This window comes from Leucoraja erinacea, unplaced genomic scaffold (assembly GCF_028641065.1).
Source record: "Leucoraja erinacea ecotype New England unplaced genomic scaffold, Leri_hhj_1 Leri_927S, whole genome shotgun sequence".
Taxonomy (NCBI): domain Eukaryota; kingdom Metazoa; phylum Chordata; class Chondrichthyes; order Rajiformes; family Rajidae; genus Leucoraja; species Leucoraja erinaceus.
This window is the reverse complement of record NW_026576869.1, coordinates 45,001-55,763: the sequence shown is the minus strand read 5'-3', so window position 1 is coordinate 55,763 and position 10,763 is coordinate 45,001. Positions and strand designations below refer to the sequence as shown.

The window sequence follows — 10,763 nt, the reverse complement described above, 5'->3', positions numbered from 1 at the left end:
GGAAATTTCTCTCCTCGGAGAGACGGAGGAGAGAGGAAGAGAGAGAGGGAGTGTGAGAGGGGCGGAGCGAGAGAGAGTGTGAGAGAGAGAGAGAGGGGGGGAGTGTGAGAGCGGGAGAGAGAGGGAGAGGGGGGGGAGAGAGAGAGGAGAGAGAGGGGGGAAGGGGAGGAGGGAGGGAGGGGAGAGAGGGGAGGAGGAGAGAGATAGAGAGAGGGAAGAGAGACAAGAGGGAGGAGAGAGAGAGAAAGGAGGAGGGAGAGGAAGAGGAGAGGAGATGGAAAGGAAAGGGGAGAAGAGAGAGAAGGGAGAGAGGAGAGAGGGGGGGGAGGGAGAGAGGGAGGAGAGGGGAGGAAGGATGAGGAGAAGGAGAGGGAGAGGAGAAAAAGAGGAGAGAGAGAGAGAGGGAGAGAGAGAGAGAAAGAGGAGAGGAGAGAGAAGAGAGCAGAGAGAGAGGAGAGAAGAGAGAGAAGGAGAGGGGGAGGGGGAGAGGGAGAAGAGGGAGAAAGGAAGAAGAGAGATGGAGAGGGAGGAAGAGAGAGGAGAGGAGAGGAGAGAGAGAGAAGAGGAAGAGAGGAGAGGGGGGAGGGAGGGGAGGGAGAAGAGAAGAGAGAGAGGGAGTAAGAAGGAGAAAAGAGGGGAGAGGGGGAGGAACTGGGAGAGGGGGAGGGAGGGAGGAAGAGGGAGGAAGAGAGGAGAGGAAAGGGAGAGGGAGAGAGGGAAGGGAGGAAAGAGAAGAGAGAAGAGAGGGGGAGATAAGGGGAGAGGGAGGAGAGGGAGAGGGGGAGGAGAGGGGAAAGGGGAGGGAGAAGGAGAAGAGGAGAGAAGAGAAGGAGGAGGGAGAGGAGAATTAGAGAAGGAGAGAGGAGAGGAGGAGTGGGAGAGAGAGAGAAGAGGAGGGAGGAGAGGAGGGGAGAGGAGGGGGAGAGAAGAGGGAGGAAAGGAGAAGGGAGGGAGGAAGAGGAGGAGAGAGAGGAGGGAGAGGGAGAGGAGGAGAAGAAGGGAGGGAGGGGAGGAAGGGAGAAGGAGGGAGAGGGAAGGGAAGAGAAGGAGGAGAAGAGAGAAAGAAGAGAAAGAGAGGAGAGGGAGAAGGAGAGAAGAAGAGGGGAGGAGGGGAGGGGAGAGAGAGGGAAAGGAGGAGAAAAGAGGAGAGAGAGGAGAGGGAGAGGAGAAGAGGGAGAAGGAGAGAAGGAAGGAAGGGAGGAGAGGAGGAAGAGAAGAGAGAGAGGGGGGGAGGAGAGGAGGGGGAAGGGGAGAGAAAAGGAGGAGGGGAGGGATGGAAGGGAGGGGAGAGAGAGAGGAGGGAGAGAGAGAGGAGGGGGAAGAGAGAGGAGAGGAAGGGAAAGAGAAGGAAAAGAGAGGAGAGGAGGAGAGAGGAGGGGAGAAGGAGGAGGAAGAGAGAAAGAAAAGAGAGAAAGAGGGAGAGAGGGGAGGAGGAGAGGGAAAGAGGAGAGAGAGGAGAGAGGAGGGGAGAGAGGAGAGAGAGAGGAAAGAGGGAGGGAGAGGGGAGGGAGGGGGGAAGAGGGAGAGGGGAGAGGGGAAAAGGAAGGGAGGAGAGGGGAAGAGAAGAGGGAAAGAGGAGGAGAGAGAGAGAGAGGAAGAGAGAGAGGAGGAAGAGAGAGGGAGGAAGAGGAGAGAGAGAAGAAGGAAGGAAGGGGAGAGAGAGAGGAGAAGAGAGAGAAGGAAAGAGAGGAGAGGAGAGAGAGGGAAGGGGAGGGGGAGGGGGGGGAGAAGGAGAGAGGAGGAGAAAGGAGAGAAGAGAGGAAGGAGAAAAAAGAGAGAGAGAGGGGAGAAGGGAAAGGGGGGGGAGAGGAGAGGAGAGGGGGAGGAGAAGAGAGAGGAGGAGAGGGGGGGAGAGAGAGAGGGGGGAGAAAGAGAGGAGAAGAGAAAGGGAGAGGAGAGGAGGAGGGAGGAAGGGAGAGAGAGGAAGGAAAGGAGAGGGAGAAAGGAAGAAGAGAAGAGAGGAGAGAGGGAAGAGAGGGAAGGAAAGAAGAAGGAGGAGAAAGGGGGAAAAAGAGAGGAGAGAGGAGGAAGGAGGAGAGGAGGAGGGAAGGAAAGGGGAAGGGGAGGGGAGAGGGAGGGAGGGAGGAGAGAAGAGGAGAGGAGAGGGAGGAAGGGGGGGAGAAGGAGAGAGAGAGGAGAGGAGAGGGAAAGGAAGAGAGAGAGAGAAGAGAGAAAGGGAGGAGAGGGAGGGAAAGAGGGAGGGAGAGGGAGGAGGAGAAGAGGAGGAGAGAGGGAGAGGGAGGAGAAGAGAGAGGAGAGGAGAGAGAAGAGGAGAGGAGAGAGAGAGGAGAAAGGAGGGAAGAGAGGAGAGAAAGAGGAAAGAGGAGAGAGAAAGGAGAGGAGGGGAGGAATGGAAGGGGAGGAGGAGGAGAGGAAGAGGAAAGGGAGAGGGAGGAGAGGAGGAAAGGGGAAGAGGAAGAGAGAAAAGAGAGGAGAGAGAGAGGAGGAGAGAAGGAGAGGAGGGGGGAGAGAGAGAGGAGAAGAGGAGGGAGAGAGGGGAGGAAGGGGGGAGAGAAGGGAGGAGAAGAGGAGGAAGGAAAGGGAGAGGAGAGAAGAGGGGGGAGGAAGGGGGAGGGAGAGAGGAGGAGGGGAGGAGGGAGGAAAGAGAGAAGGAAGAGGAGAAGGAAGAGGAAGAAGGAGAAGAGGGAGAGGGAGAGAAGGAGGAGAGAAGGAGAGAAGAGGGAGAGAGGGAGGGAGGAAGGGAGGGAGAGGGGGGGAGAAGAGGGGGAAGAGGAAAGGGGGGGGGAGGGGAGAGGAAGGGAGGGGAGAGAGGAGAGGAAGGAGAAGAGGAGAGGAAAGGAGGAGGGGGGGAGGAGGAGAGAGAGGAGAAGAGGAGAGGAAGGGAAGAGAGGAAGGGAGAGAAAGAGGGGAGGAAGAGAGAGAGAGAGAGGAGAGAGGAGAGAAGAAGGGGGGAGGAAAGGGGAGAAAGGAGAGAGGGGGAAGGAAGAAAGAGAAGAGAGGAGGGGGGGGGAAGAGAAGGAGAGAGAGAGGAGAGGAGAGAGGGAGGAGAGGAGAGGAAGGAGAGAAGAAGAGAGAGGGGGAGGAGATAAGGGAGGGAGGAGGGGAGGGGAGAAGGAGAGGAGGGGGGAGGAGAAAGGAGGAGGGGGAGAGAGGGAGGAGGGGGAGAGAGAGAAGGGGGGGAAGGAGGGAGAGGAGAGGAGAGAGGAGAGAGGAGGGGGGAGAGGAGGAGGAGAGAAAAGGAGGAGGAGAGAGGGAGGAGAGGGGGAGAGGGAGGGAGAAGAGAAGAGGGGGGAGAGAGAGAGGAGAGGAGGAGGAGAGGAGAGGAGGAGGGAGAGGGAGGAGAGGAGAGGAGAGAGGGAGGAGGGAGGGAGAGAAAGGAGGAGAGGGAGGAGAAGAGGGGAGAGGGGAGGGAGGGGAGGAGAAGAAAGGGGGAGTGAGGGGAGGAGGGAGGAGGAGAGGAGAGAAGGAGAGAGGGAGGGAGAGGAGAGAAGGAGAGAGGGAGGAGGAGAGGAGGGGAGAAGGGAGAGGGGAGAAAAGGAAAGGAGAGAAGAGAGAGGGGGAGAGAGAGAGGGAGAGGGAGAGGGGGGAGAAAGGGGAGGGGCAGAGAGAGGGGGGGAAAGAGAGAGAGATGGAGAGAGGGGTGGAGAGAGTGATGGGGAAACAAAGGGGAGCGAGAGAGGGAGGGAGAGAGGACGGGGAATGAGAGAGGGGGGGAAGGAGAGAGAGTGAGAGGGGGAGAGAGGAGGAGAGGAAGGAGCCCAAGGAAGGGGAGGAGAGAAGAGGAGAAAAGATGGAAGGGGAGGGGGAGAGAAGAGAGGAGGGGGGGGAGAAGGAAGAGAGAGGAGAAGAGAAGGAAAGATGGAGAGAGAGGAGGGGAGAGGAGAAAAGAGGAGAGGGAGAGGGAAGGAGAAGAAAGGAAGGAGAAAGGGGAGAGGGAAAAGGAGAGGAGGAGAAGGAGGAGGAGAGGAAAAGGAAAGAGGAGGAGAGGAGAGGGAGGAGAGGAGGGAGAAGAAAGGAGAGGAGAAAAGAGGAGAGAGGGAGGAAAGGAGAGGGAAGAGAAGAGACTAGGGAGGAGGAGAGAGAGGGAGAAGAAGGGAGAGGGGGAGAGGAGGGAGAGAGGGGGAGGAGGAGAGAGGGGGGAGAGGGGGGGGAGAAAGAGGAGAGGAGAGGAGGGAGAGGGGAGGGGGAGGAGGGGAAGGAGGAGAGGAAGGAGAGGAAGGGGAGAGAGGGAGGGAGGAGAGGAGGAGGGGAGGAGAGAGAGGAATGTGAGAGAGGAGAAAGGAGAGAGAGGGGGGAGAGAGGAGGAGGGAGAAGAGAGAGAGGAGAGAGGAGGGGAGAGGGGGAGAGAGGAGAGGAAGGAGAAAGGAAGAAAAGGATGGGGAGGGGAGGGGAGGAGAGAAGAGAGGAAGAGAGAGAGAGAGAGAAGAAAGAGAGAGAAGGGGAAGAGAGGGAAAATAGAGAAGAGAAAGGGGAGAGGAGAAAGGGAGGAGAGGGGAGGAGAGAAGAGGGGGAAGAGGGGAGAGAAAGGAAAGGGGAAAAAGAGGAGAGGAGGGGAGGAGGAGGGAGGAAGGGAGGGGAGGGGAGGGAGGAGAGGGGAGAGAGGAGGAAGGGGGGAGAGGGAGAGAGGAGAAAAGAGGAGGGGAGAGAGGAGGAAGGAAGGGAGAAGGAGGAGGAGGGAGAGAAGAGAGAGGAGAGGAGTGAGGAGAGGAAGAGAAGGAAAGGGAGAGGAGAGGAGAGAAAGAAAAGGGAGAGAGAGAGAAGGAGAGAAGGAGGGGAGGAGGGGAGGAAGAAGAGGGAAGGAAGAGAGAAAGGAGGGAAGGAAGAGAGGAGAAGGAGGAGAGGAGGAAAAGGAGGAGAGGAGAAGGAGGAGAGGGAGAAGAGAGAGGAGAGGGAAAAGAGGAGAGGAGGGGAGAGAGGGGGGAGGGGAGAAGGGAGGAGGAGAGAGAAAGAGAGGAGGGAGGGAGAGGGGAAGGAAAAGAGGGGAGAGAAAGAGAGGAGGGGGAGGAGTGAGGAGGAGGGAGGAGAGAGGGGGGAAGAGAGAGAGGAGAGAGGGAAGAGAGGGGAGGAGAGAGAGAGGGAGAGGAGAGGAGAGAGGAGGGAAGAGGAGGGAAGGAGGAGGAGGAAGGAGAGGGAGGGAGGAGAAAGGGAGGAGAGGAGGGGGAAAGAGGAGAGGAAAGAGGAGAGAGGAGGAGGGAGAGAGGAGGGGAGGCAAGAGAGGAAAGAGAGGAGGGAGGGAGGAGGGGAGGGGGAGAGGAAGAAGGAAGGGAGAGGAAGAGAGGGGAGGAGGAGAGAAAAGGGGAGGGAGAGGAAAAGGGGGAGAGAAGAGAGGAGAAGGGGAGGGAAAAGAGAGGGAGAGGGGGGGAGAAAGGGGGGGACGGGGAGAGGAGCGGAGCAGGGGGGAGGGAGCCAGAGAGGGGGGCGGAGAGAGGGGGGGAGAAAAAGAGAAAGAAAAAGAGAGGGGCAAAAAAGAGGGGGGGGGGGGGGGGGGGGAGAGAGAGACAGAGGGACGGAAGGAGAGGTAGGGAGGGAGAGGGAGAGAAGGGAGAGAGAGGAGGGGAGAAGAGAGGGAGAGGAGGAGGAGAGCAAAGGAGAGAGAGGAGAGAGGGGAAGAGGGAAGAGGGGGAGGTAGAGAGAGAGGAAGAGGAGAAGAGGGGGGAGGAAAAGAGAGAGGAAAGGAGAGGAGAGGGGAGAAGGAGAGGAGGAGAGAGGAGGGGGAGAGAGGAGAGGGAGAGAAGAGGAGAGGGGAAAAAGATGGGGGGAGGGGAGGGAGGGAAGAAGGAGAGGGGAGGAGGGAGAGGAGGAGAGGGAGAGGAGGGGAGGGGGAGAGGAGGAGGGGAGAGGAGAGGGAGAGAGGAAGAGGGAGAAGGGGAAAGGAGAGAGGGAGGAGGAGGAGAGGAGAGGAGAGAAGGGGGGGGGAGAGAAAGGGGGGGGAGAAAGGGAGAAGAAAGGAGGGGGGAAAGGAGAAGAGGAGGGGAGAGAGGAGGAGAGGAGAGGAGGGAGGGGGAGGAGAGAGGAGGAAGAGAGAGAGAGGAGAAAGGAGAGGAGAGGAAGGAGAGAAGAGGAGGGAGAGGGGGGGAGAGAGGAGAGAGGAGAGGAGAGGAGGGAGAGAGAGGAGAGAGGGAGAGAAAGGGAGAGGAAGGGGAGGGGGGGAAAAAGGGGGGGGAAGGAAGAGAGGGGGAGAAGGGAGAGAGAGAAGGAGCAGGGAGGAGGGAGAAGGAGAGAGAGGAGGAGAAGGAGGAGGAGAGGGAGAGAGAAAGGGAGGAGAGAGAAGAGGAGAGGGGAGGAGAGAGAGAGGAGAAGAGGAGGAGGAGAAGGAGGAGGGAGGGAGAGGAGAGGGGAGAAAGGGAGGGGGAGGGAAGGGGAGAGGAGAGGAGAGGAGAGAGAGGAGAAGGAGAGGAAGGAAGAGGAGAGGAGAGGAGAGAGAGGAGAGGAGAGGGAGAGGAAGGAGAGGGGAGGAAGGGAGAGGGAAGGAGAGACCGGAGAAGAGGAGAGAGGAGGAGAGGGAGAGAGAGGGGGGAGACGAGGGGGAGAGAGGAGGAGAGGAGAGGAGAGGGAGGAGAGGAAAGAGGGGGGGGAGAGGAAGAGGAGAGGAGAGGAAAGGGATGAGGGGAAAGGAGAGGGGAAGGATGAGGAGAAGGAGGAGAGGGAAGAGAGGAGAGAGGAGAAGAGGAGGAGAGAGAGGAGGAGAGAAGAGGGGAAGGGGAAGGAGAGGAAGAGGAAAGGAAGGGAAGAGATCCCAAAGAGAGGAGGAGAGGAGGGAATAGAAAGATGAGGGGAAGGTGAAGGGAGGGAGAAAGAGGGAGGAGAGAGGAGAGGAGAGGAAGAGGTGGAGGAGAAGGGGCAGAGAGAGAGGAGGGAGGGGGGAGGGGAGGGAGAGAGAGGAGGGGAGGGGGAGAGGAGAGGGGAGGAGGAGCAGGGGGAGGAGAGGAGGAGGGGGAGAGAGAGGGGAGGGGGAGAAGGAGGAGGAGAAAGAGGAGGTGGAAAGAAAGAGGGAGGGAGAGGGAGCGAAGAGGGAGAGGGGAACTAGAGAGAGGAGAGGGAGAGGAGAGGGGGGGAAGGAGAGAGAGGAGAGGAGAGGAAAGGGAGGGGGAAAGAGAAGAAAGGAGAGAAGAGGGAGGGGGGGGGAGAGGGAAGAAGAGGAAACAGAGAGGAGGGAAGAAAGGAGAGAGGAGAGAGAGGGAGTCTGGGGAGGAGAGGAAGGGAGAGGAAGGGGAGAGGAAGAGGAGGAGGAAGGGAGGAAAGGAGAGGAGGAGAGAATCAAGGGGAGAGAGAAGAGGGACGCCTGGGGAGAAAGAGAAGGGGAGAAAGGAGATCCTTCTAAAGAGGAGCGAGCTCAGAGGAAAGAGAACGGAGGAGGAGGCGAACCCACTCGTTCCAGAGTCAGGGTTGAAGAGACAAGAGAAGAGGAGGACAGAGAGGAGGAGAGAGGAGAGGGAGAGAAGAAGGGGAGGGACCCCCCCTCTAGAGGAAGGGAAGGGGAGAGGGAGAGAAGACAGGGAGGGCGAGAGAGAAGAGGAGAGGAACGCACGGCACAATCTGCGGTGGAGGAGGGGAAGGAAAAGAGAGGGAGAGAAGGGAGAGGAGGGTAGGAGTGAGGAAGGGGCTCAGGAGACGTTTCCGGGAGGAGAAAAGCTTCTCCTGGAGGAGAGCTCCTGAGAGAGGAGGAGAGAGGGGGAGAGGAGAGGAGGAGGAGGAGGAGAGAGAGGTGGGAGAGGTCTGTCCTGGAGAGAGGGGAGAGGGAGGTGGGAGAGGAGAGAGGGGGTAGAGAGGAGAGGGGAGGAGAGGGGAGGAGAGGGGAGGAAAAGGGGAGGAGGGGAGAGGTGGAGGAGGGGAAGGAGAGGGCTGTAAGAGAATCGTGTGTGTGAGTGTGTGTGTGTGTGGTGGGGTGTGTGTGGTGCATGTGTGTGGAGAGGTGTGTGAAAGGGTGAGTGTGAGAGGAGAGGCGTGTGTGTGCGGAGGGGTGTGTGTGTGTGTGAGTGAGAGGGTGGATGTGAGTGGAGAGTGTGGGAGGTGTGTGTGTGTGTGTGAGTGTGGAGGGGAGGTGAGGAGAAGTGGAGTGTGTGGTGTGTGAGGGGGAGGAGTGTGCGTGTGCAGTGAGTGGAGGGGTGAGGTGAGGGTGAGTGGGGTGTGTGGAGAGGTGGGTGGTGTATGGGGGTGTGAGAAAGTGTGGGCGTGTGTGGGAGTGTGTGTGTATCTGTGAGGAGGTGGGAGGAGGAGAGAAGATGTGTGTGAGTAGAGGTGAGGTGTGGTGGAGGTGGAGGAAGGGTGGGAGTGTGAGGAGAGAGGGAGGTGTGTGTGGGGGGGAGGAGAGGGGAGGGATGACCGTTGTGGAGGAGAGAAGTGCGGGGGAAGAGGGAGGGAGGAGAAGAAGGGAGGGGGGAGGGAGGGGCTGAGGGAGAGTGGGAGAGGGAGGGGGAGGGGGGGGGGGCATGGGAGGGGTGGAGGGTAGAGGAGGGGGGGGTAGGGGGAGGGGAGGAGGGAAGAGGGGAGGGAAAGAGGGGGGGAGGGAGAGGGAGAGAAGGGGGGGGGGAGAGAGAGAGAGAGGGGGAGAGAGTGAGAGACAGACAGAGAGACATAACAGAGACAGAGAGAGAGACGGAGAGGGAGAGGGAGAGAAAGGGAGAGAGAGAGATACAGAGAGAGAGAAAGAGAGAGGAGATTCAGAGAGAGACAGAGATAGAGAGACAGTCAGAGAGAGAGAGAGAGACAGAGAGGGGGGGGACAGAGGGAGAGACAGGAGAGATGGAGGAGAGAAGAGAGAGAGACAGAGAGGGAGAGGGGCAAGAGAGGTGGGGAATGGGGGATGAGAGAGAGGGGACAGAGAGGTGGGGGAAGGTAGGGATGAGAGAGAGAGAGGGGAGGGAGGAAGAGAGAGAGAGAGACAGAGAGGGAGAGGGGCAAGAGAGGTGAGGGCAAGAGGGGATGAAAGGTGGGGGGAAGGTGCGGGTGGTGTGGGAGAAGGAGAGGGGGGGGACGGTAGAAATGGTGGGGTGGGAGAGGGATGAGAGGGGTCGGCTCTCACCCCCAGTGTGACAGGGACAGGGACTCACCGCCTCTTGCTCCTAGGGGGTCCCCGGACGAAGCCCCAGTCCACACTGATGGGCTGCCCAGCCAGCTCCGACCCGTTTAAACCCTCCATGGCAGCCTGTGCTTCCTTGTACGTCTCGTATTCCACCAGAGCGTAGCCCCTATCATCAATATGGGGGGGTGTGAACGATCGTCTTCGGGTTTAGGATCTCTCCTCATCCATCCCCGCATCATTTTTTAAAATTCCCTGCCCTTCTCTGCACCAACCGCCATTCAATATGATCATGGCTGATCATCCAACTCAGTATCCCATCCCTGCCTTCTCTCCCATACCCCCTGATTTAGCCACATCTAACTCCCTCTTAAATATAGCCAATGGCCTCAACTACCTTCTGTGGCAGAGAATTCCACAGATTCGCCACTCTCTGTGTGTGGGGGAAAAAAAATGTTTTCCTCATCTCGGTCCTAAAGGATTTCCCCCTTATCCTTAAACTGTGTGTGTGTGTGTGTGTGGCCCCTTGTCCTGGACTTCCCCAACATCGGGAACAATCTTCCTGCATCTAGCCTGGATTATTTATGTCTTCCTTAGTGAAAACAGAACCAAAGTAGTTATTCAATTGGTCTGCCATGTCCTTGTTCCCCATGATCAATTCACCTGTCTCTTATCCTTAAACTGTGTGTGTGTGTGTGTGTGTGTGGCCCCTTGTTCTGGATTTCCCCAACATCGGGAACAATCTTCCTGCATCTAGCCTGTCCAACCCCTTAAGAGTTTTGTAAGTTTCTATAAGATCCCCCCTTCAATCTTCTAAACTCTAGCGAGTACAAGCCGAGTCTATCCAGTCTTTCTTCATATGAAAGTCCTGCCATCCCAGGGATCAGTCTGGTGAACCTTCTCTGCACTCCCTCTATGGCAATAATGTCCTTCCTCAGATTTCCCCCTTATCCTTAAACTGTGTGTGTGGCCCCTTGTTCTGGACTTCCTCAACATCGGGAACAATCTTCCTGCATCTAGCCTATCCAACCCCTTAAGAATTTTGTAAGTTTCTATAAGATCCCCCTCTCGATCTTCTAAATTCTAGCGAGTACAAGCCGAGTCTATCCAGTCTTTCTTCATATGAAAGTCCTGCCATCCCAGGAATCAGTCTGGTGAACCTTCTCTGCACTCCCTCTATGGCAAGAATGTCTATAAGATCCCCCCTCGATATAAACTCAGAAACTTAAACATGTTCCAACAGCTCACGCCCTCGATTCCCGCAATTCCTTCAGATTCTCCATAAATACAGATGACACACACACACACACACAGGAGGTTTAGACACTAGATGCTGGAGTAACTCAGCAGGTCATCAGTTCATCAGTTCTAGCAGCAGCGTTAGGCCATTCGGCCCGTCGAGTCTACTCCGCCATTCTATCACGGCTGATCTATCTCTCCCTCCCGACCCCATTCTCCTGCTTCTCCCCACAACCCCCCCGACACCCCCTAATCGACAATCAATGCATCTTTCCTCTCCTCCACCCCCTCCCTCTCTTTTTATCTCTTCCCCCACTCTCTCTTCCTCTCTCTCTCTCTTCTCTCCTGGTGAACCGTCTCTGTACTCCTGCCTTTCTCCCCACTACTGTCCCATTAGTAATGTCCTGTAGATCCCATTTCCTGGAGTCTGGACGTCTTGGGGATGGTGATTTGCTGATTGAAAAGGATTTTTTTTTTAAATATCCTAAGTATCCAACTAACAAACTAATCCCATTCACACAAGAATTCACAATGTAACACGGTT

At 57.5% G+C, this 10,763-nt stretch overlaps 2 protein-coding genes across 2 annotated transcripts in view; one reads left to right on the top strand and one right to left on the bottom strand.

Moving 5' to 3' along the window:
- Positions 1–4,909: 4,909 nt before the first annotated feature.
- On the top strand, positions 4,910–6,394 carry LOC129695052 (neurofilament light polypeptide-like; the record flags this gene model as incomplete). The annotated part of the gene is made up of 2 exons (XM_055631813.1): positions 4,910–4,984; positions 6,329–6,394. Coding segments are annotated over 2 exons (141 nt in total), but the record flags the coding sequence as incomplete, so codon positions are not given.
- A 2,597-nt stretch (positions 6,395–8,991) lies between these two features.
- The window catches only part of rbm8a (RNA binding motif protein 8A), a 10,314-nt gene continuing 8,542 nt past the window's right edge, over positions 8,992–10,763 (bottom strand). Inside the window, exon 5 of the mRNA XM_055631811.1 lies at positions 8,992–9,149. Within this exon, the coding sequence (XP_055487786.1) occupies positions 9,008–9,149 (142 nt within the window). The 3' untranslated portion in view covers positions 8,992–9,007. The remainder of the gene's footprint in view (positions 9,150–10,763) is intronic.